Genomic DNA, 25,824 nt, shown 5'->3' on the forward strand with positions numbered 1-25,824 from the left:
CCAGAAGTTACCTACTACAGGATAGGCCCAACAAAATAATAACAGAACGCTACTAGCCATCACCTTCAGCCCCCAACTAAAACCTCTCCAACGCATCATCAAGGATCTACAGCCTATCCTGAAGCACGACCCATCACTCTCACAGATCTTGGGAGATAGGCCAGTCCTTGCTTACAGACAGCCACCCAACCTGAAGCAAATACTCGCCAGCAACCACACAACAGAACCACTAACCCAGGAACCTATCCTTGCAACAAAGTCCGTTGCCAACTGTGTCCACATATCTATTCAGGGGACACCATTATAGAGCCTAATCACATCAGCCACGCTATCAGAGACTCATTCACCTGCACATCTACCAATGTGATATGTGCCAGCAATGCCCCTCTGCCATGTACATTGGCCAAACTGGACCATCTCTATGTAAAAGAATAAATGGACACAAATCAGACGTCAAGAATTATAACGTTCAAAAAACAGTCAGAGAATACTTCAGTCTCTTTGGTCACTCAATTACAGACTTAAAAGTGGCAATTCTTCAACAAAAAACTTCAAAAACAGACTCCAATGAGAGACTGCTGAATTGGAATTAATTTGCAAATTGGATACAATTAACTTAGGCTTCAATAAAGACTGGGAGTGGATGGGTCATTACACAAAGTAAAACTATTTTCCCATGTTTATACCCCCCCACACACCATTCCTCAGATGTTCTTGTCAACTGCTGGAAATGGTCCACCTTGACTATCACTACAAAAGTTTTTTCCCCCCTGCTCTCCTGCTGGTAATAGCTCACTTTACCTGATCACTCTCGTTACAGTGTGTATGGTAACACCCATTGTTTCATGTTCTCTGTGTAAATAAATCTCCCCACTGTATTTTCCTCTGCATGCATCCGATGAAGTGAGCTGTAGCTCATGAAAGCTTATGGTCAAATAAATTTGTTAGTCTCTAAGGTGCCACAAGTACTCCTTTTCTTTTTGCGGATACAAACTAACACAGCTGCTACTCTGAAATCTGGGGAGAATGTGTCTGAGAAACTGGAGGCTTGGAAAGGCTGGGGTGCTAGTGCCCAGGTCTAAGCAATTGCACTGCAGGGTCCCACTGCCCAAGAAGGGTGTCAAATCTGGGGGAGTGCATTGGAGAGACTAGGAACTAGCTACCCAGATCCAGAGAGCTTAGAGGCACATGGGATTCAGTGGTTGGATCACATCACAACAGACTAGAGCAGGACAGGGCCAGGTTGTGACACCTGTGTATTTCATTAATGAAGCTGTAACAGGACTTGTGGACCTACATAATTGACGTATTGTATTTTGTCAGTTGGCAAAATATGGTTTACCATTTTGAATTTCATATTACTGAATGTTGCTTTAAAATAACCAGTAGTTGTATGAATCAGAAGCAGCAACATAACACAAAGATGATAATGTGCATCATCATCATCATTCTCTGTATTGATTAGTAGAGCTGGGCAGGAAATATTTTTCATGTGCCATGAAAGTTTGAGATTTCAAATCTTTGTCCTATTCCAAAATGGGAACATCTCCAAAATTTTCATAAATGTATAAGCTGAAAAAACATTTTGGATTGGATCAACAGAAACATTTCATTTTGATAATTTCAAAATGTTTAGATGTTGAACTTTTTTCTTTTTTAATATTGTTAGTAAAAATTAACTAAAATTTTGAAACAAGTTGTTTTGAATTAAAAAAATGAAACATTTCATTTTGAAATTGTCAAAACAGGCCATTTTTACAATTTTGAAACTTAAAAAAATTAATTAGGGAAAATTCTGACAAATCTTTCTCTTGAAAAGTTTCTGTTTTGATGAATCAACATTTTCTACAAAAAAAAAATTTTGATGGAAAATTCCCAGCCAGCCCTGTTAATAAAGTTCACAGTTTTAACCAAAATAAAGTTCTACATAAACGAATGTTTGTGAATTCTGAAAATAATGATTTTACCTAACTAAATTTCTGACAGGATTATTAGAAAAAAAAATCCCTCCCGTTTCTTAATAGAAATGCCCATGGATTTTTGTAATGCACAAGGGAAACAGTACATTTATATTGATTTGGTGATCCTGCCTTTCAACTGATGAACAGAGCAAGTAGTGGTTGCTGCGCTTTTTATTATTTGTGTGTATGACAGAAGTGTTTGGAGGCCCCAAATCAGATAGGGCCCCATTATGTTAGGCACTGTACAAACATATAGTAAGATACAGTTCCTGCCCCAAACAGCTTACAATCTAACTAGACAGAAGGTGGAAAACAGTGAGAGAGAAGTGAAGTGACTTATCCAAACTCATTTAGCAGGTTAGTGGCAGAACTAGAACCCAGGTCTCCTGGTTCCCAGACCAGAATGGACCACACTGTCTCTTGGCTATCACAGGATTGTTTCACTTTCCACAAAGATGTGTTAAAAATGCAAAAACTTTAGTAGCAATTGGGTGGACAGAGTTATTAATACATTTTAACACAGTGTTTGTCCAGCCAAATTCTCCATCTCGTTGATATATACAATTTTGCTTCGTTTCAAACAGGTTTTTATTTGACAAATATTACACACCACTAAAATGAGGTACTATAATATATTAAATTATTGAACACATTTTTGTTTCTGTTGTACTGTGAGATTTTTAGCACAGCTTGTTTTAATAAAATGTGTTTTGCATGTACTTGTCTCTAAAAATTAAAATATACTGAATACATGATTACCTTGTCAATACAGACTGACTAGCTAGCCATAACAAAATAATTTGGTGGATTTTCTTAAGATGGTTTATTAAACATTAATGACTGCTACCAAATGTAATCCTTATTTTTCTTCTATAATAATGTCAGGGCTAAGAGTTACATAATCTTGAGTTCTGAGTAAAATGTTTGAGAAAATGTTTTGGAGTTGTCAGGTTGTTCCCTATCGCAGTTGCTCTTTCAAAAACTTTTTTTTAAAAAGCAAATATAGATAAAGTTCTCTGATTAGTGCATGGTCAGTAGTCCTCTCACGAGTTGAACTTGATATGCAACACATCCATTCTGCAGGGCTGACAACCAGCCGCTGTCATGCTTCTTTAAGCACTGTCCCCAAGCTCACTGGTCAGACTTGTCTCTGCAGACTCCCTGGTCTGGTAGTTTCTGAGTTTTGGGCCAAAAAAATTACATTTTTGGGGACCATTATAATTATTTGGGATATCTGGCAGTACAGAAGACTCCTTTTATGTGGCACAACTGATTTTTGGCTCAATGGTAATATTTCTTGTATTTAGATACTCCTTATACAGGGAGTATCTGCCACTACAAATAGGTGTAGCCTCAGAACATGTCAGTCAAGGTATTGTAACACCTTAACCCAAATATTAGTGGTTAGACGATATTCAGGAATTTGTGGGTTGTTTCCGATGGAGGAGAAATTGATACTAGAGTCAACTATTTCCATGTTGGAATCTTGTTTATTTAGAAAGAATATACACAAAGTCCTGTTCCTCTGAACACAGTGAGGTCAAAAAACAGGAAGCAATTTTCCTGCCCATAGTTTAAAGCCTGTCTTCCCGACAGCATTCTGCTCCAAAAGTTCTCTCTCTTTGTCTAAGGGCCATACTACAAGAGCTTCGTTTGCTGTCTCCTAGTTTTCTTCTGTTCAGAAACCCTCTGCTTTCTGACTACTTGTTACACATGGATATACACACACAGATGGACTTAGTTAGTCTGCAGCCCCTGCATTTGCATTCAGTGTAGTCTTTGGATAATGGCTTCCACTGTTTCAGCTATTACTAACCAAAAGGGTATTTAACTGTTGCCTCATTTAGTCTGAATATCACACCCATCAAATTCAACCAGGTTTGTATCTGCCCAAAGATCGAAGACATGCTTGCTGGGAGCCTGGGGAGCTGATGTGCTCCCCAACCTGTGCAAAGCCTGTAATGTCAGAGCAGATGGGCAACAAGTTTCATTTGACCCCTCTTCCTCTCATGGACATCTGAGCACAGCAACTTCTTCGACATCCACTGACTTCTCAGAGCTAACTCCTAGCATATTAAGATGCAGGAAAGGAGACAGGCATTTTTCAGCATACTTGCTCTTCAGTTTCTGCACATACTTCACCCCAAATAGAGTCTTTACCAATAATCAAATTCAGATTCCCCAGACAATTGTGTCACCTGCTTGTCCACTCAGAGAAGTCTAAAATATCCTTTCCTTTCAAGCATTTATCATCTCATACCCTTCAGGAGAACATTGAGCATTAGTATCAGAAAACACAGTCTGATGCAGACTCAAGCACAAGGGATTTCCATTGCACTTTTCCAGACAGTAAATTGATTTATAAATCCAAAATGCCATCTGCTTATCAATACAGGTAACAGTGGATATAACTCCCTTGCCCTCTGCTCTGTCACTCCCCATTAAATTCAGAGTCCAGTTCAAAGTTTCTATCCTGATATAAAAACCCCTCCATGGGGTTGTTCTGTAACTATCTGAGAAATGGATTGCCTTTCCCTTGGTGACCATTACCTCCCATAACATCTGCATTCCACAATGAATCTATCAATAAATAGAGGAGGCTCATAAATGCCGAAGACAGTTTTCAGAGGACCTGGATCTATATAATGGAACTCACTCCTGCAAGAGACGAAAAATGACTACAGCCCTCACCACTTTCAGAACTAAAGGCAAAATTCCTATCCCCACTTCCAATCACACACACACAAAAGTAGGCAAAGCAACAATTTCCCCTCCAGACTGAGAAGATAGAGATTATTTCTATTTTTATATACTTGAGAGGCTCTCAGATACTTCAGTGATGGAGCCATATGAGTACCTAGATAGAGGGAAATGATACAGGGCTTGGCTACAGTTCTTTAAGGATAAAAGTTTTAGCCCTTGAAACTCAACTCTGAACCTGCTATAAAGACATGCAGGCAGTTATTCCTCACGTCTCTTGTATCCTCAAGACTGTCAAATGTCTCAGACCAGCTATCAGGTTTCCAGTATGTAAAAGGATTTTTACTTTAGTCTCTCATGTTCACATATTTGGAAGTTTGCTTTTATTTTCCTATTGTCTCTTCTGGCTATTTCCTCTACGATTATTGTCAACAAACCAGGAACACTTTCTTGTAAGGATCCATTTCTTGAGGAGTTCAAGGTCCACATAGGTTTGTGCTTCAGAACAGATCCAAATTCAGAGCTAAAGTGTATTCACTTCTGCTTTAAAACATCATACCTAAAGAAAATATTATCTGCATGAGGACAGAGCTCCAAATTCTATTTGAAAAAAACAGCCCTAAAACTCATATGCTCGGTGGTTGGCCCAAGATTACTGAAAAAAGGGTCTAAAGGTATCCAAAGCCCCCCTGTGGGATTTTCAGAAGTGCCTTAAGTGTGTTAGGCACAGAATTGCACCTCTTCTGAGAATCGCACCTCAATTTTTATATTAGTTGAAGCAGCTGTCAGAGAATTATACATTACATTTAAAAAACTACGTGCTTCTGAAAGCCTACTCACTCCACTAGGTCCCAAGCAATGTCAAGGGCAAAGAAGAAATGAGCCTTCTGTGAAGAAAGCTGTAAAACTGCTATCTGAGCTGCTCTTATTCATTTACCAAGATTATAAAGTTCATATGGTGGCCTCTTTGGATTCTTTCTTTAGGTACAGAATCTTGCACACATCCTCCTTGTTTCCATTCTCTGTCTCTCTCTAGGTCATTGTCTTCATGATGATTCTTTAAATTCTCCTCCTCTTCTCTCCTTCCCATCTTTACTTTCTACCTCTTGCTCTTTGCACTGTGGTCTAGCTGCTTCTTTTACTAATGCATAAATGCAATTATAAGTAGCTACACTACTTCCAAAAAAAATAATTTTTCTGTCATTCCCCAAAAAATTCAACTACAATCTCCAAATTCATTTTCCATGAACAGATATATGAGCAATACTTTATTCCTGAAAATATTTGCAGAAAGTATACAAAAGGGATGTGAATGTGGTAAATCAAAGTTCAGTTTATTTTCCAAAATGTTCACAAATAATCCCCCCCCCCACACACACACCTTAATCCCAGCTGTAGAAATCAGACTACACCAAAGCTAATGAACAAACCTGAAAATTGTGGATGGTTTAGGAAAGGCTGCTGTCAGCTATATTGTACAACTGCCCAATAGACAGAATTCTTGGGTAGATTGTAGAATGATTTTACATGGATAAAATGTGAGTAAGACAAAGAGAAATTAAGATGTCTATAATAAAAATAGACTATTTAGAAATCACTTCAACTGTTGGTATTTTATTTCTTCAAAGGGCTAATTCTACAAGAAGCATTTGTTTAATCTTAAAAAAGATCAAATAACTAACAATACCATTAAACAGTGGTACTAGTAAAAAGAAAAAAGTCCTTAATTCATACTACTGTTGCTTTTCCTTAGTTTCTCCCAATAGTAGTTAAAACTAAAGTGCCAATCTTAACTTCAGTTTTTCTCTTCATGGCATTTTGTTTTTTGTATGGGTTAACGACAGAGTGTAAGACTGAATTTTAATTTTCAAGGCTTTTGTTAGTTTATTTTTCAACCATTCTGGAAATACAGTTTTCCTTTTTATTATTATTTAACATTGCTAATCTGCTCATCAAAGCTTTCACAACTGGAATATGGTCAAAAAGCAAGTGCATCTTGTCCTGTATACTTGCACATCAGCTGGAGATTTGGGTTTTCATGAGGCTTTTACTCATTTTTAAAGTATATTCAGGCTGTTGACAAAAGAGCTTTATTTAAATGAGCTATGTAATCTTTAACAGCAGTCTGTGGAACAGATTTGACAATAAAGAAATATCTCATTACCTAGGAGCTTTGTATATTATACAGGTATAACTTTGGTAGTTGAGTAGTATAAAAAGATAAATATTAACTGGATTTTGCTCATAAATCTGCCATTCTTACAGTGCCAAAATCTGTAGAGTTGTTGTAATTGTCATTGTTTGAGTTGTAACAATGAATGGAACTGATAAGGTTTATGTCATTTACATAGAATGCAGCATTCACATCGCATTATTGAATTAACATGAGACACATATTGGGTCTTCTGATATAAGATTAATATAATTTGAAAATAGAGAAAGTGTAGATTTAGGAATGGAACATTATTCCCTGTTTGAAATGTGATGGTGATCTGCTTAGATCAGAAGATTTTAGTAGGTGACTAATACTAGCAATGACTACTAATTAATAGTAGCAATGAAACTCCTGGTATTTGTTCTGTTTTTGTTTTGATTATATTTTTTCATAGCTTGATGCCTGATGTTAACAGATTCTATTGTATAATTACAAAACAATGTTATGAGAACCCAGTAAGTCAATTTGGCTGTCAGTTGCAGCATTATCAGTCCAGAGTAGTGCCAAATGAATAGAGTTAACAAATCTGACATCAGGAATCATAACATTCAAAAACCAGTAGGAGAACACTTCAACCTCTCTGGCAACTCAGTAAAAGATTTAAGGGTGGCAGTTTTGCAACAGAAAAGCTTCAAAAACAGACTCAAATGAGAAACTGCTGATCTTAGAATTAATATGCAAACTAGATACCATTAATTTGGGTTTGAATAGAGACTGGGAGTGGCTGGGTCATTACACATATTGAATCTATTTCCCTAAGTAAGTATCCGCACACCTTCTTGTCAACTGTCTAAATGGGCCATCTTGATTATCACTACAGAAGTTTTTTTCTCCTGCTGATAATAGCTCATCTTAACTAATTAGCCTCTTACAGTTTGTATGGCAACTTCCAATTTATCTGTATGTGTGTGTGTATATATATCTCCTCTTATTATATGTTCCATTCTATGCATCCGATGAAGTGGGCTGTAGCCCACGAAAGCTTATGCTATAATAAATTTGTTAGTCTCTAAGGTGCCACGAGTATTCCTGTTCTTTTTGCAGATTCATGACAGGCTTTCTGCTTTCATTTCCAGTGCTCAGCCCCACCCTGGCCCGCAGCAACTGGAAGAAGCCATTACAGGGAAAGTCTGGCTTCATCCCTATATCCCTGAGCTGGAGTATGCTCAATTGATCTGTGGGAATGATGCATGTACAGTTCGGTTACTTGTATGAGCTGTTGGGATGGAGCATGCTCAGGTGCTCTTTGGGGTCATCGGCAAGAAACTCAAATGTGCTTAATGAGGATGGATTTTTTGGAGACTTTAGCTTCTGAAATCATAGCTATCTCTACTGAGCATTTTAAAAGACTTATAAATTGGCACAATTTGGGCAGATTTTCACAGGGATCACAAGAAATACAGCCCTGATAAAGGGCATCCACTATCATGTTTCAACCTCTGCTTCAAAGCATACGGACGGTAGAACTTTTCTAAGAAAAGGTCATCAGAATTTTTTTGCCATGGAAAAAAACAACACTTTATTGTGTTGACCCCTGACCTGCTCTTGGAGGGTAGATGTTTTTGGTTAAAATATAATCTATTTCCTAAGCATGTGTATAGAAATAATAATGAAATTTATTGAAGCTGAAACAGCAAGTAGAAGAACCAAAATATGTGTATTAAAATAGGCTTGGCTATGTCTTAAGCATTAAGTGTTAAGTGCTTAGAATGAGGCCAAATATAAATTGGTAGTTGGTATAAGCTGGCAATAGTAGTATGTGCTTGACCAAAGGTTATAAAATTTAGCAATATGTCTCTTGTGATAGTTTAGCAATGCATTATGTGATAAATAGGTAAACCACAGACAAACATCTTAGGGTATTTTGTATAATTCCAATTTGGAGAAATGAAAATTTTAAGCACAGAGGGCCTGATTGTCCCTTCTCTTACACTGGTGTAAATCAGGAACTGTACTGAAATCAGTGGAGTTTCATTGATGCAAAATAGGTATAAATGAGAGGAGAATCAGGCCTATGATCACAGCTCTATGTAATGCCAGTACTTAGTTTTTGGCCAGAAGTGGTAACTGAAGCAACCTAAGAAGAATGTTATCCATCACTGAAAATGCACTTCTGGCTTTGGAGACCTCTCTGTGTTCCAGACTGTTTTTTTGCAGGTTCTGCATTCAGTAGGCATAATGAGCCTTTAACCAGATGAATCTCTCTTAGAGGTCTATGTACTATGCTATATCTGCCCAACAGTGAGGCTTTGGTCTAGCCCCAGGCAGCTAGGATACCATAATAAAAGCTGGTCTGCTATCAGCCCTGGGTAACAAAATTGACAAGGACTGCTCCCTGTGTATCTTTTGGTGCTATGGGTTTGCATAAAGTATTGGCTCTTTTATCCATGCTTTTGGTCCAAAATTTGACCTACCTAAAAATTGTTATAATCTGGTGAGGTATGTGCCTCGGAATCTTGGTTCCTCCAATGAGAAATTACAGATAAAGATATTAGGTCTGGTGGTCACACAGATGTAAATCAGCAAGGAATTAAATGCAGTGGAGTGAAATTAAGTGGAAATTAAATTAAGTGGAGTGAAAACGAGTCTAGGCAAGAACAGAATCAGACCTCGTGTTTTTGTGGGACGCTCTTCTTTGCTGGGTCAGCAGCAGCAGCTAATTAACAACCCCCTTTTTTCCCCAGAGCTGTGCTGATATTATTGATGATACTGATATATAAACAAAGAATTAAATAAACAGAGCCATATGCTCCCCTCTGCTGTGAGTCACAGAGGGGAACGACAACAAAAACAGGGTAAAACAGGGCAGTAAAGCTCCCAAACTGCAGAATTGGGAGGGCAGCTCCTCCACAGCATACTTCCCTCTCCCCAGGAGCTTATAGAAGTGCATCCACAGCAAAGCAATATGGTTAACGCTTCCTGGTTTATGGGGCAAGGGGAGGGAGGAGCCATTCACTGCAGTATTCTCCCCTCCCAGGAAAGTAGAAATCTGTGGAAGTTTAATGTTCCTCCTTGCAGCATTAACTTCTACTCTGTGCCTGCACCAGCCCCCACTATTCCCCTGAGAGGGGTTATTTTGCAGCCAACTGAGCCAATGTTACAGCCTCAGGAGAGTAACATTGCATGGCAGGTACTTCAGGGGGGTTAGAGATTCGTTTCCCATGAATCCCCATGGTTTGGAGGCTGTGCTGCTTGTCCCTTTCGAAGCCCACTCTGCTTCAACCCTGTGCCATTAAGGGAGCATTTGTCAGAAAAGAGGTGAATATCATGCAGTGTCTGGATTCTCTATCTGTTCCTACAGGTTTTATCACAAGAAAGGACATTCTTGTTTCTAACTATTTTAAATTCAGTTTATTTAGGAATGCATAGAAACAAATCATATTTGTCAGATTCACAGGGATACATTTGTAAATTTATTTTCAGATTTCTCAAGGGTTATTACAAGCCATGAAACCTAGCAATTACTTTATTGTTGTCTTTTTACCTTTGAGATCCATAGCTGTGATAAGATAAAAGTTAAAGGCTACCCGTTTGTTGCATGACCCAGCAGAGGATTTAAGGGAAGGTTATGGGCCTCCTTCAAGGGCATAAGAGTATGTGTTTAATGCAATCAGACTGTGACTGCAAATGTAGACATACCTCAGATATCTTTGATGGAGCTAGCTCAAGTAACAATAGTAGTGAAGCCACCGCAGCACAGGCTAGCCACCCAAATAAGTAGACAGGGAAGCCAGGGGTACTTAGAGGAAGACAGGGGTGGGTATAGGAGTGACAGGCCCATGTGCTTGCTTAGCCTAACTGCAATTTGCAAGTTTTCTGTCATTTCTTTAAAACAGGCATTATAAGGCAGCAATTTTCCATATGCACATTGTACTGAATTTTTTGTGATAGATGGCACTCAAAAGTTTTGAAGGTTTCATTTGGCTTGGATAAGGCAAAAATTTGAATGCAAACAAACCTTCTGACATCTTTCTGTCTGGCCCATTTCACAATCTTGAACCAAATCCTTCTGCCCTCACCTAGCCATCCTTCCTGGACCTTCATTTTCCTCTCCCCAAGAATCCATTCTGTAACTACATTCCTTCTCGCAGGTATCAGAACATTGAAAATATTTCATAGTGGCTTGCCTTCCATCTGACACTTTCTCTGTTGGGCTGAAGCAGACTGTTTTATTAAAATGTCATGGTTTTTTTCATAGATTCATAGATATTAAGGTTAGAAGGGACCATTATGATAATCTAGTCTGACCTCCTGCACAATGCAGGCCACAGAATCTCACCCACCCACTCCTGTGAAAAATCTCTCGCCTATGTCTGAGCTGTTGAAGTCCTCAAATCGTGGTTTAAAGACTACAAGGAGCGGAGAATCCTCCAGCAAGTGACCCGTGCCCCATGCTACAGAGGAAGGCGAAAAACCTCCAGGGCCTCTTCCAATCTGCCCTGGAGAAAAATTTCTTCCCGACCCCAAATATGGCAAACAGCTGAACCCTGAGCATATGGGCAAGATTCACCAGCCAGATCCCAGCAAAGAATTCTCTGTAGTAACTCAGATCCCACCCCATCTAACATCCCATCACAGGCCGTTGGGCCTATTTACTATGAGTATTTAAACATCGATTAATTGCCAAAATCATGAGTTGTTTCTTCCTTACCTGCCTCCCCGCTGAAGCCCCAGAAAAGCCTCAGATCTTCTGAGATATGAAAGCAACAGTTGGAATACCAGAGATTTAATGTCCATAGAGACCTCAATATAGATTCAGAAAAAAGTATTTAGCATGTTAGGGATCAGAGAGAGAGCACATTTGGTTTCAGCTTTTGGCTTTTATTAGGGCTGATTTTTATATTTTTCCAATTTATTTACCCAGTTTTTTATTCTATGTCATTGTAATGCATATACACTATTCAGATAGCCAAATTCAAATAAATAAATTATAAATTCTGACATAAAAATATATGTTTTAATATTTTATGTCCTGAATTACTAAAATGCTGAGTACTCATAGCTTCCATAAGCCAATGGGAGTTGTGGAAGTTCAGCATTTCTGAAAATTAGGCCATTTAATTTTGAAAATGCTTATTAATTACTCTGTAGGCCATATTAGTTCCTTTGGCATCACTATAATCTATGTCCTTCTGAAAAAGTGGATTTTTTTCATGCTACTCTATGCTGGCTCCTAAGACCAGTTATAGCTTATCATGTAAAGGCTTCTTTATTACTGGTCTCATTATTGACCTGTAGCATTGACCTTAATGAATTGTAGCATTTCCAAAGGAATGCTAGAATCCATATTGTAAATGTGGTTGACAAGCATACTCATAAAGGCCATGTGTTAACAATAGCTATGAAATTGTTATTGAAATAATGAGCATGCTTGAACACAAAATCATGTTTCTAAACAAATTAATTTAGTTGTCTTTAATTTGTGTTTTTCCAGATCAGCCAAAAGCACTAGTCCAGATTATGGACAAATGCTGGTAGAATTTCAATTTAAGAAATAAAACAACTTTCAATTATAAGAGCACACAGCTACTTTCAACTACATTTTGTACTGGTAGCTTTTCAATTTTGATTAAAAGATTTTGCTTCTAGACTGAGACCTGCTATGCCAAGTTTTTCTGTTTGTGTTATAAACACTTGAAAATTATGGAAATACAGACACAATCTTAACCATGGGCTGTGAGAATGATGCTGCTATAGTAACTGATAAATTGTAAAAATACACTGTTTACATTTCCAGTTTGAATCATTTCAATTAGACCCCCTTCAAATCAGTACAGTTCTATGATCTGTAGTATCTTTTTCATATAAAGTCTTATTAAAAAATAGTGTCACTTTTCAACAGCTGCATTTGCTGTAATTTAGTGCAGTTAGATGCTTTCATGTCACATGGTTATAGCGAGGTAGATTAATAGGGAGTTCTATCTGGAAATTTCTTTCCTGTTATTGTTCTCCCTCAGCAGTTGATGGCTAAGTTAATTCTCTTTAGTTTTGTCATGCTCTAAAGCACACATTGCCAAGCTATGATAAGCTTTACAAGGGGAAAAAAGCCAATGTTGTCCATCAAAGTCTTAAACTTGCATTTTAAACTTTGCCCTGACCTGATGTGCCATTCAAAAAGCTTCAAAAGATTATTTTTTTAAGAAAGGTTCGATATGTCCCGAGGCTATCGGTTTTGAGTTAAACTGGGTGAAGTAGAAATATTTTACTCATCAGCTTTGCAGTCACAGAGTTTGCCTCAGCTAGAACAAAACTGCTGAGGCATTTAGAGAAAATTAACCCCCCATCCTGGCAGCCAGATGTGACTGGTTTCTGATGAATGCACATGAGTGGGCTGAAAAATCAAGAGACTGTGAAATTCCTGTCAGGTCTGTACAGTGCAGAATGGGCTATTGACTGCTTTCTATATTTCCCTCCATCATTCTTCTTGAACACTGCCATTAATTTCCTCTCCTGCTCTGACTTTTTCCCCCCTTCTTCCTCCCTTTAGCTCTCTGTGCTGCAAAGCAGGATGCACAAAGCATTGGTGGAGTACTTCAAACAGCGCGGCCTCTATAGCCAGGCTGGGCTGGCGAAGTTCCAGGCAGCCTCTCATGAGAATGCTCAGAAAATATTAGCTGTGCAGGTAGGTGATTGCAGAGAAGTAGGAAAGATCATTCTGATCGAGATTGAAAAGCAAATGATGGGTAGTGTGATGAAGCATTAAAACCATATCCCATCAGAGTTTTATAAATTTTTAACCTCTTTAATAAACTGGAATTGCATGAAGGATGAATTCAGTAAGTTAGCACATATACCATGCATAGTTTAAAAAAAGAGAAAGATTAGAGTTCTTTCTCACAAACCTTTGAAAAGATTATTATAAATACATTGGATATAAACATTTGAAAAATATAGAGGCATTAGTACTGCTGCTCAGCTGTTTTAGAAAATGTTATTGTGTACTGTTTTGCAGATCTTACTGCCATGGTAAACAACACTGTCATTTTCATTTTATTCATATATAATTTATTAAGTATGAAACTGCTATTTAGCTGAAGTACCACACCTTCATTATTAGGTTATGTGATAACTTCACCTTTCTCCACTAATAAACAACAGGCTGGGGGGAGGGGAAGGGGTAAGGGCGGAAAGGAGGGCACAGAGTTTAACAGTGGTTTCCTCACTGGGATATAATATTTAATATTTTATGGGTTTTATTTTTCCAGGTATATGTTTACATTTATTGGAGAAAATTACTTTTATGTAATATAGTTTAAATGTTCTGTTCTTTTTATCTCATGCAGTGGTATGTTGTTAATATTTTTGTAAAGCCACTCTTTTCAGTCTTTTAATGGCCATAACCAGCAGGCATTTGAGAAATGTTTGTAAAAGACTTGAGTGAAAAAAGTCTTCAGTCTCGTTTTTTGCAAAATAAATACAAAAATTATGTAGCTGCTAGATCTTTAATGCATCTTTATTCTTTTACATTTTAATTTCTATTTTCTGCTATAGAGTTTTGCTGTAGAGTCCTTAGGTTGCCATATTTGTATTAAACTTTAATATTATGCAATTCCACTTCACAACTATTATTAGCATTGTTTAAGGAAAAAACTAGCTTGAACAAAACTTTTAGAACTACTTTAAATTGCATCATCACTGTGATCCAGTCTCAAAACCTTGATTGAGGATTTTTTTAAACCCATGGCTTTTGTTATATACATCCAAATGTGTTTCATGGTTGTTGAAGATTCAGAAAATCCAAATCATATTAATGGAAAAAAAGAAAAGGAAAAACTAATTGAAAAATAAAAATAGAATGAGATTTTCCACTCTTCTAGTGATTTGAAATGCTCTGTTAATTTTTATGGAGTATTTAAAGTATTCTCTTTTTTTGGTCAAATATTATACTAGAATTGTGTGCTTATTAAGACAAATAAGCAGTGAATTATACATAAAATTTTACATTTAAAATTTGAAAAACTGGAAATGCTTCCTTTTGAATCTCACAACAGCATAGCTATGATGATGAGTCTTGATCTCTTTTGTATTCAACTTCCCTAACTGTGATGAAGGAAAGAGGTGATTAATATGCAGCCTAGAGCTCATGAATAATAACAACAGTTACGTAGAAGCCACAGGTGCCAGGTGGTTTCCTCACATATGAATCTTTAAGTTAGTCTAGTCTAATGTTATGTAGCATTTTAATGGCAGTGCTATGAACATAACCTGTGATTGAAGTCTTATATCAATAACTAGTCTATATTGTAATGAATGAGCTGTCTGGAAAATCCTTTGTTCTTGCATAAAATAAATGATTTCTATCATTCACATTGAGACTAAATTGTCTATAAATTCAGTTATCCTGAACAATTGAAATAGCTAGACATGGGCCTATACCCATCCTTCAGACACAAACCTCATCAACATTTGGGGAAGTTCAGGTCCAAATTTTGCAGCTCAGAACTATTTTTAAAAACAACATTTTAGTTAGTGTTTCAGAAACACTGGAACAGTGTATTTTCTATGTTCTGATGACACCCATTCTGATATGGATTCTGTTATTCAAATACCCCTTCTATGTTCGTTACACATTTTTACCTGAAATGACTTTATGGTAGGGCTTGCCTACCTTGTGGGTTAATGCATTCTGTGGATGTGTGATTTCTAAAGCAGACTAACATGCTGCACATTGACTGGTCCATGTAGACCCTGCTGGTGCGCTTTAACATAGTGCTATTTGAAACACTACTACGTTAAGGCATACTTGGGAGCCTTCAGTGCACACTGGTCTACACAGGCCAATTAATGGGAAACAATTGGTGTTCTTTTGAAATCACACCCCCGGAGAGCGCATTACCACATTATGTGCAGACAAGCCCATAGGAAACATAGAAAATTATAATGGAAAACCTAGTTCAGTTAGGCCATAGAAAACAGTTCTGAGGTATTTAAAAGCATTATTTCCTGTCAGCAAAATGTCATTGTATTTTGGAATTCTCAGCACATGGATTGTTGCATTTCTTTGTGAACTGATGCCTTCAATTTAGCATTGTGAGTGCCAGATTGTCTCTATCCATTTAGCAAGTAGCTATATAAGCTCTTATGCTGGTGTCTATCACCGTAGTATCTCAGTGCTTCCTAAGATTAAAAAATTACAATTTAATGATACCTCTCTCCTCTTTCCCACCAGCAAGAGACAGGCTTGGTTTGTTATTTTTGTTGTTTAATATTTATATTGTGGTAGTGCCTACAGGCTGGGGCCCCATTGTGCTAGGCACTGTGCAAACAAAAAAAACAGTTTACTGCCCAAAAGACTTTACATTCTAATAACTTACATTGGATACAGTAAACAGATAGGATGTAGCACAAGATAATAGTGACAGTCATGAACAGTGAAATAGGTAGCAGTTACAGCACACAAGGTGCCTCACCATTCTCAAGTGTTACGTAGGCACCAGAGCTTAGGTGGGTTGTAAGGAGAGATTTAAAGGAGGATAATGTAGTGGCCTTGCAGATTTTTACAGAGAGCTCTTTCCTCACACACCTGGTGACATATGAGAATGCATGGTGGTGCTTGCTGGAAAATTTGACAAATGGACAATCAAGGGCAGTGTCGTTAGCAGATTCGAGTTGGGAATTGACATCTTGTAAGTATACATGAGATCACAGGTACAGCGGGGATAGGCCATGGAGTGCCTTAAAAGTGAAAATAAGTTTGTATTTGATGTTGTGGTGAAGAAGGGGGGTCAGTGGAGCAATGCAAAGAAAAGCGTGACATGATCAAAAACCAAGAAGATTTTTTGCTGTAGTGTTTTGAATGGATTTTAAGTCGGGCAAGATGAGATTTGTCAAAACTAGAGAGAGGGATGTTGCAGTAGTCAAGACACATGATAATGAGGGTCTGGAGGAGAATTTTAGCTGTTTGGCTGGAGAATAAAGGCCAGATCTTGCATGAGTTTTACAGACAGAAGCAACAAGATTTAAACACTGCTTGAATGGAAGGGTCTAAAGAGAGGGACAAGTTGAAGATAATTCCCATGTTTCAGGCCTGCATGGCAGAGACAATGGTGGTGTTGTCCACAGTGACTTTGAAAAGAGGGAGAGGAGAGGATTTGAGGGGAAAGATAAAGAGCTCTATTTTGCTCAGATTAAGCTTGAGTGGATGGCTGGATGTCAGTGATGAGATGTCAGAAAGACAGACTGAAAATTTAGTTTGGACAGAATGAGACAGGTAAGAGGTGGAGTGGTAGATCTGGAGCGGTAGATCATATCATGATTGTTGAAGTCACATATGTGAATAAGATAACCCAGAGACACTGTAGAGGGAGAAGAGCAGGGGCCCAATATAGAGCCCTGAAAGACGGAGCACTGAAGAGGAAGATCTTCCAAATGACACAGTGAAGGAGCACTTAAAGAGGTAGGAGGAGAACCAGGAGAGTACTGAGTCACAAAAGCCAAAGGCGGACAAGATTTCAAGACGAAGAGTGTGGTTGACAGTGTCCCAAAAGAGCTGAGAAGTCAAGTAAGATAAGAATGGAGTGTTTTGTGTATTTGTTCATGTGCTTATGTCTGAGAAAATAAACATATGAGATTGGGTTGCTACTGTAGGAAATCTTGGGTAAAGAGAGAGGCTTTACTCTTAATTCTGATTGCTGCAAAATTGGTGATCAGTCTTATTTCATTTGGCAGTGTTCCATAATTCGCATTGTGGACAGGAAACTGCAGAACCCACCAAAGCGACCAGAGTCAAAGGCCATCTTTATGATTCCATCCCCACAGATTACCTGCTGACCTTCCCCGGCCCTCATGGCACCATACTTCGTGCCCAGAACAGAGGGATCCCACATAATGGAAAAGAAAAGTGCCTAAATTAATGATGAACGGAAAAAATAGGTTTTCATAATTTGTCTCACTTAAAATGTATAAGCCAAGAGGCCAAGTCCTAAAATGATTTACCAAGTGTAGAGCTTACTCTTGGGAATAATCACACCGAAATCAATGGGACTGTTTATAGTAATAAGCAGTATGTCTGGTTAGAAGCATAATTGGTGAAGCACAGGCTGCTTGCTGTCTCTGGAGCATTTAGTTCAAGCTGCCCATAAATCCCCATTCTACCTGAGCACCTAGGGCCAGCTGGGCCAGCCTTAAAAGTGGTTGCTTTTTAAGTGGCGGAGTTTCATCGCAGACTTAAATTATGCGTGGACAGATAGGGTCAAGTTCTCTGCTTTGCCAAGATTATGCTCGATAAAGCAGAGAGGGGGAGTCACCAGGGAGCCAGCTACCACTCCCTGCTTCTCTGCAAAGCCCTAACATAGATTGCAGCGATGTGAGAGCTCCACCAACATGCAATAGCTGGCAGCAGAATCAAGGCACTGTCCAACCAGTTGAGCATAACCAGAATACATTGCAGTCCATGTAAACATCCTCCTTGCCTCAGGAGCTGTGAAGAAGATGGTGTACCTGGAAGATCACTGAGCTGGTTCTATACTTGCTGGGCACTCCCCAAGAGTTAGGAGGATATGTCCAATGCCTGTTCCCTTTTTGTCACCTCAGCAGCATAAAAAGAGCAAAGTGGAGCAGAAAATCTGCACCATAACTTGGAATCAGTTTGTACAATTTATCAAACACATTGGATCTTTTCACGGCAGACTTTGTATAGTTATTATTTGTTATTAACTTGAGCGTGGCAGGTATGAGAGATTAGAAAGTATGCGCTAAATAGAGAAAAGATAAGAGTCTAAGAGTAAAAAAGGCAACAACACTAGTGGCATCCAAAGCACCAAAAATTATGTGAGTGTCCCCCATGAAGCCAGAATTTCTGGGAGCACAACCTGATCAGGTATAAACACTTATATTTCTTTTTCCACTGGTTATTGGTTACATATTTTCTCTAACATGCTTCTAGAACCGGGAATAAAATGCACATTCAGAAAAGCTTTTGACTTTTATGCTTTTTACTAAACTAAATGTATAAGATCATGGAGGAAATCTACTTTTGTCCCTATATTATATATGGGTGCTGTAACCCATTCTTTTTTTCTAAAAGTAAAATATATATGCTACTTTACTTTGTATAACCCCTTTTATTTCAGCCCTCAAAACTTTTTAAAATGTAGATTCCAATGCTAGCATTACCCATGTAGTCACTTTGTGTTTTCATGTTTAAATTCTGCCTTTGAAATAGAAGGGATCCATTAAGTGCTCATACTCACAGTGATTATACTTGCAGTGGAAAACACAATTTAAAAATGTCAAATTTCAGTTGTGATGTTTAAAAAAAGGATTAAGGATTTCACTTTTATAATATAAGAATAAACATGCCTGAATGCAGATTTACAATGGAATACATTGCTGATGCATAAGTCATTGGCTCAAATAATTTATGCTGGCAATTTGGCCTCTTTACTTGTATTTTTGGAGAGAAGAGTATGGGAAACTTACTTCTTGGGCAAGGTTATCATGTCTTCTTACAATCTTCCCTCTTCCCACCTCTCTCATGTTCAAAATCTCCCTTGGTACTCTCTGAGAGCACCCAATGGCCGAATTTGACAGATCAGAATTCAAGGGTGATCTAATTTAAACAGTGTTTTCCTTAAATTCTGGGAGCTTTCAGATGTCTTTAATGTCTCTGAGGGAAGAATTTGTGTGGAACTAAGAGAAAGTTCCATGTGTGAGGTCATACACTAAACTGACTTTTGATCCAAACATAATTGCATGAGAGTTAAAGCCCATATTATACAGTAGGAAAGGAATAATGGCTGTTATTGGAGCTTACGCCAGTTTTTCTGAAAATCAAAGCTGTAGGGGGGTTCTTCCTTGTCCAAGTTTGAGACAGCTTGGTTCAGTGAGATGCAGGAAAATACACTGCTGTTATGTGTGCTGTCCTTGTTCTATAGATCACCAGAGGATTTCAGTTTCCAGGACACCTTGCACAAGCACTAAATACATTTTTCAACCAGTTACAGAATACGGAATATATATTAAGAAAAGAATTCAGATTAAAAAGGTTAGGTGCACACTCACACACAAGTGTACAAGGTATTTTTTTATTTCAAAAGGTATTTGCTGTACAACTGAAATTTTGTCTAGTAAGTTGTACAGTACTGTTGTGGAGTTTTGATTATTTGGTTCTTCAGTAGCTTGGGTATCCATCTACTTTAATCATGACAGTTATGAATGTTTTATGGCAATCTGGTGAATTATCTGAAATGGCAAGTGTTGGCTGAACTTTTGAAGCTGCGTAGTGATGAGTGTATCTATATTTTAATCCTGTAACTATAACTCAATCCTGACCTTCGAAGGTTTAGACCATCCTTTTTAGATGAGGTTGTTGGGTTTTTTTCCAGCTATAGTCCCATTGCTAAGATTGTCTTTATAGCTAAATACTGGGAAAGACAGTATCATTAGTGTCATTGTTGAGACTTTATATTGTTTGACAAATGATTTCCTCTGATACTCAGACCACAGGACTGCCATTGAAAGAGTATGTAAAGATTGTGAGCCTGGCTCTCCACTGCCTTGCCCCTTGCATAGTCATTCGCAGTTGTGCAAAGTGGCTATAAAAGTCTACCATCAGTTCTCGGATTTTGGAGAATTCTGATTTGATAGTATTTTACATTCACTTTGCTCAGCTTAAATGACTACATAAGGTGCAAGGCAGAAAAGGATCAGTCCCCTTTTGTTTCAGTTTGACTCCAATGTTCTTGAACTATTATGGCTTTTTCCAGTTGCACTAAACTTTATGAATTATCCTGGGGTCTTTTTAAAATCGCTTGGGCAGGATTATCAGATGATGTACTTCAACATAGCCCAGTCACTTCAGTGGAATTATACTATTTTACACCGGAGGACATCTATCCTATTATGCTATTTGTGCCATATCCTCATCTGGGCCATTTGGCAGAGGTTAGCAAAGGAAAGAAATCCTCCCTTCCAAGATTGCAGAGTGTCAGGAAAGTTACTGCAGTCATCCTTGTGGTTCCTACATCCTGTAATGAGGAAATAGTCAGTGCATCTGCTTAGTCCGGTATGATCCTGGCATCCTGTTCAACTGTCCTCATACCCAAATGCAGTTCCTCTTAGGACAGGGCCATCTATAATCATAGAATCATAGAATCATAGAATATCAGGGTTGGAAGGGACCCCAGAAGGTCATCTAGTCCAACCCCCTGCTCAAAGCAGGACCAAGTCCCAGTTAAATCATCCCAGCTAGGGCTTTGTCAAGCCTGACCTTAAAAACCTCTAAGGAAGGAGATTCTACCACCTCCCTAGGTAACGCATTCCAGTGTTTCACCACCCTCTTAGTGAAAAAGTTTTTCCTAATATCCAATCTAAACCTCCCCCATTGCAACTTGAGACCATTACTCCTCGTTCTGTCATCTGCTACCATTGAGAACAGTCTAGAGCCATCCTCTTTGAAACCCCCTTTCAGGTAGTTGAAAGCAGCTATCAAATCCCCCCTCATTCTTCTCTTCTGCAGACTAAACAATCCCAGCTCCCTCAGCCTCTCCTCATAAGTCATGTGCTCTAGACCCCTAATCATTTTCGTTGCCCTTCGTTGTACTCTTTCCAATTTATCCACATCCTTCCTGTAGTGTGGGGCCCAAAACTGGACACAGTACTCCAGATGAGGCCTCACCAGTGTCGAATAGAGGGGAACGATCACGTCCCTCGATCTGCTCGCTATGCCCCTACTTATACATCCCAAAATGCCATTGGCCTTCTTGGCAACAAGGGCACACTGCTGACTCATATCCAGCTTCTCGTCCACTGTCACCCCTAGGTCCTTTTCCGCAGAACTGCTGCCGAGCCATTCGGTCCCTAGTCTGTAGCGGTGCATTGGATTCTTCCATCCTAAGTGCAGGACCCTGCACTTATCCTTATTGAACCTCATTAGATTTCTTTTGGCCCAATCCTCCAATTTGTCTAGGTCCTTCTGTATCCTATCCCTCCCCTCCAGCGTATCTACCACTCCTCCCAGTTTAGTATCATCCGCAAATTTGCTGAGAGTGCAATCCACACCATCCTCCAGATCATTTATGAAGATATTGAACAAAACGGGCCCCAGGACCGACCCCTGGGGCACTCCACTTGACACCGGCTGCCAACTAGACATGGAGCCATTGATCACTACCCGTTGAGCCCGACAATCTAGCCAGCTTTCTACCCACCTTATAGTGCATTCATCCAGCCCATACTTCCTTAACTTGCTGACAAGAATGCTGTGGGAGACCGTGTCAAAAGCTTTGCTAAAGTCAAGAAACAATACATCCACTGCTTTCCCTTCATCCACAGAACCAGTAATCTCATCATAAAAGGCGATTAGATTAGTCAGGCATGACCTTCCCTTGGTGAATCCATGCTGACTGTTCCTGATCACTTTCCTCTCCTCTAAGTGCTTCAGGATTGATTCTTTGAGGACCTGCTCCATGATTTTTCCAGGGACTGAGGTGAGGCTGACCGGCCTGTAGTTCCCAGGATCCTCCTTCTTCCCTTTTTTAAAGATGGGCACTACATTAGCCTTTTTCCAGTCATCCGGGACTTCCCCCGTTCGCCACGAGTTTTCAAAGATAATGGCCAAGGGCTCTGCAATCACAGCCGCCAATTCCCTCAGCACTCTCGGATGCAATTCGTCCGGCCCCATGGACTTGTGCACGTCCAGCTTTTCTAAATAGTCCCTAACCACCTCTATCTCTACAGAGGGCTGGCCATCTCTTCCCCATTTTGTGTTGCCCAGCACAGCAGTCTGGGAGCTGACCTTGTTAGTGAAAACAGAGGCAAAAAAAGCATTGAGTACATTAGCTTTTTCCACATCCTCTGTCACTAGCTTGCCTCCCTCATTCAGTAAGGGGCCCACACTTTCCTTGGCTTTCTTCTTGTTGCCAACATACCTGAAGAAACCCTTCTTGTTACTCTTGACATCTCTTGCTAGCTGCAGCTCCAGGTGCGATTTGGCCCTCCTGATATCTTTCCTACATGCCCGAGCAATATTTTTATACTCTTCCCTGGTCATATGTCCAAGCTTCCACTTCTTGTAAGCTTCTTTTTTATGTTTAAGATCCGCTAGGATTTCACCATTAAGCCAAGCTGGTCGCCTGCCATATTTACTATTCTTTCGACTCATCGGGATGGTTTGTCCCTGTAACCTCAACAGGGATTCCTTGAAATACAGCCAGCTCTCCTGGACTCCCTTCCCTTTCATGTTAGTCCCCCAGGGGATCCTGGCCATCTGTTCCCTGAGGGAGTCAAAGTCTGCTTTCCTGAAGTCCAGGGTCCGTATCCTGCTGCTTACCTTTCTTCCCTGCGTCAGGATCCTGAACTCAACCAACTCATGGTCACTGCCTCCCAGATTCCCATCCACTTTTGCTTCCCCCACTAATTCTACCCGGTTTGTGAGCAGCAGGTCAAGAAAAGCGCTCCCCCTAGTTGGCTCCCCTAGCACTTGCACCAGGAAATTGTCCCCTACGCTTTCCAAAAACTTCCTGGATTGTCTATGCAATCATGGACACTGGTGGCAGGGTCTGCCCTCCTATCTTTTGAAAACAATTCATTCATGGTTTGCTTCTTATTTGTCAGATGGTAGTTTGTTAAGGCCATCTTTTGTTCTCTAACTTATTAACACAGGTGTGTTATGATGTCCCTCAGGGTTGATGATCTTCAAATCTTTATGCTCGCTCTTTTATTTTTCTCTGTTATGGGTTGCATTATCACCATTTATGCTGATTACACTCAGTTGCAGTTTTTTGCCTGCTGATTTCACTTTAGCAGTCTTGCTGTTTCTGTCTTGTCTTGGAGACATATGGAGTTAGATGACAGATAACTTTTCTTAAGGGGACATTGCTACACACTTTTTAATTAGTTTTAAACTTTTTCATATTTACTTGTGATTATTTGTAGTAAACATTTAGAAGATTGAAGATAAATTTCACTGAGTACCAATTCTCCCATTATTCATTTGTAAACATTTTTTGTATGTTTAAAGTGGAATTGGGACAAGTAAGATGGGTGGTTTTGTTTCTGCTCATATGGGCTAGTGGCTTTTGACTTGAACAGTTTGTCAGATAAGGCAAAATAATGCCTTGCACCCCACCCGAATGGCCATGCTTCTGCCGTTAAGATCCAAATTCTATTTGTCTCCATTGGCTCAAGATGGTCAATCACTTCTAGAGCTCACTGAACATAATTAGAACTTTCCGTTGCTCCCTGTAATGCTTGTCTTGTACTTTTTATTTAGGGGTATTTTCATTTCACCTACCAAGAGGGCCACACTTACTTGGACTTCCAGTTAATATGTTCTTCTAATTCAACATGGGGATCAGTAGTAAGAGTCTAAGACTTTTCCCCTTAAATGCTTATGTAATCTGGATCAGAATCCCTGGCTTTTTTCACAATCTGATCTCAAACTTGGTCCTTTAAATCAGCATACTGTTGAGTTTTGTGACTAGGTAGATCCAAATGATGACCATATCAAGTTCTCCCCAGGAATTGTGGATTCACTCCTTTCATGTTGGTGACACAGTGGCAAGAGCAGCTGACCCTGGCATGGGTTCTCATAGATACTCATGTTTGATGATCTCTATGATGGAGGGGACTTCTGTGGGGAGAAAGGAGAGGCTAGTCTCAAAAAACACTTTTGATTTCCTTGACTCTCTAGTCCATTCCTTCACTTCTCGTGGCATAGGGCAAAATTCTGATGTCCATACTCAGACAAATCTCCCATTAAAATATATGAGGTGACGTGCATATAGACTTATGTATAGCACTTGGTGTAAATGAGTTGCATTTAGGTTTTGATGCCTATAGTGCCCCACCCTCATCAAGCAAAGTATCACTTACTCTAAAGCGCCGATGCCAGTCTTGATGCCTCTGAGTAATTGTGCATGGCCTCCAGTGGCCCTGCTACTAATACTGTCTGCCTGGGTAACCAACCCAGTATATCCTAAAAGGCAACAATAGAAATATTGCAGGACCTGCTAACTTCTTATAAAGAGAGTTGCTTCAGGTGCCCAATCCAAGTGTTCAACCTCCTCCTTTACAGATGGTAGAATTCTAGGTCCCTCTTTCCACAAGCAGCATAAGCCTCACTTTTTTTTGTAAAGGTTCCAAAACATCTAGCCAGCCAGTCATTCTCAGCTTGGGAGGCTCTTCTTATTGAAGGTTAGACTAGGAGCCTTCTACTCTGGTTATCTCAGACACATAAATAATCAATATTATTCAGCAATCCACATTCTTTCCCAGAATACCTCACAAATTGGCCCACAAGAGAATGCATTCAAGCTCAACAGTATCCAAGAGTGATGATGCCAGCAATCCAATACCTCTCTGTAAAAAATAGCATCTAGCCTGTGCCATGGTAATAAAAAGGGGAAGCCCTTTTTATTATAAGTACTCCTTAGTAACCAAAAAGAGAGAAGAGTTGAGATCCATCCTGTCTCTTAGAGTCCTGGCTTAAGCACCAAAGATACTGCCCATGCAAAAATGCTAAAAACTTTTTCATTGTAGGGAAGTATCATAATAACTGTCAGACTAACCAAGTTGAGGTTTGACAAGTACCACACAACAGTGCTCAATTCAAAAAATACTTTTTCCACTCAAAGTTTAAATGAACAGTAAGCAATGCTGCATGACCTTTACCTCCATTAGAAAACTAAGCCCACTGCTCAACAAATAATTAATAATAATAATTTCCTCTGTATAGTGCTGGAGTTGAGAGTTGCTGGTGCAGGATATCAAGGACAGTTTCAGATTAGTAAGAATATTTATCAGGGCTGTGCATACATGGTAACAAATAAAGAAGGTCAGTTTGCTTCAGACTGAATCAGACCAAGCATTGGTCCTTTGTGTGGGATATTTTCAAACTTGTTTTGCATGACACTTTACGCTTTCACAAAGTGGCACAACAGGATCAGGAAATATCAATAATATAGCAACTGGCTCATACTTATACTCATACTTATATTTGCCATAAGA

At 39.2% G+C, this 25,824-nt stretch overlaps 1 protein-coding gene across 1 annotated transcript in view; it reads left to right on the forward strand.

The window, feature by feature from the left end:
* CCDC178 (coiled-coil domain containing 178) overlaps nucleotides 1-25,824 on the forward strand; it is a 371,835-nt gene that overhangs the window by 313,082 nt on the left and 32,929 nt on the right. The window contains exon 19 of the mRNA XM_043507112.1: nucleotides 13,364-13,498. Coding sequence (XP_043363047.1) covers nucleotides 13,364-13,498 — 135 coding nt within the window. The remainder of the gene's footprint in view (nucleotides 1-13,363; nucleotides 13,499-25,824) is intronic.

The sequence above is a fragment of the Dermochelys coriacea genome, chromosome 2 (assembly GCF_009764565.3).
Source record: "Dermochelys coriacea isolate rDerCor1 chromosome 2, rDerCor1.pri.v4, whole genome shotgun sequence".
NCBI classification, from domain to species: domain Eukaryota; kingdom Metazoa; phylum Chordata; order Testudines; family Dermochelyidae; genus Dermochelys; species Dermochelys coriacea.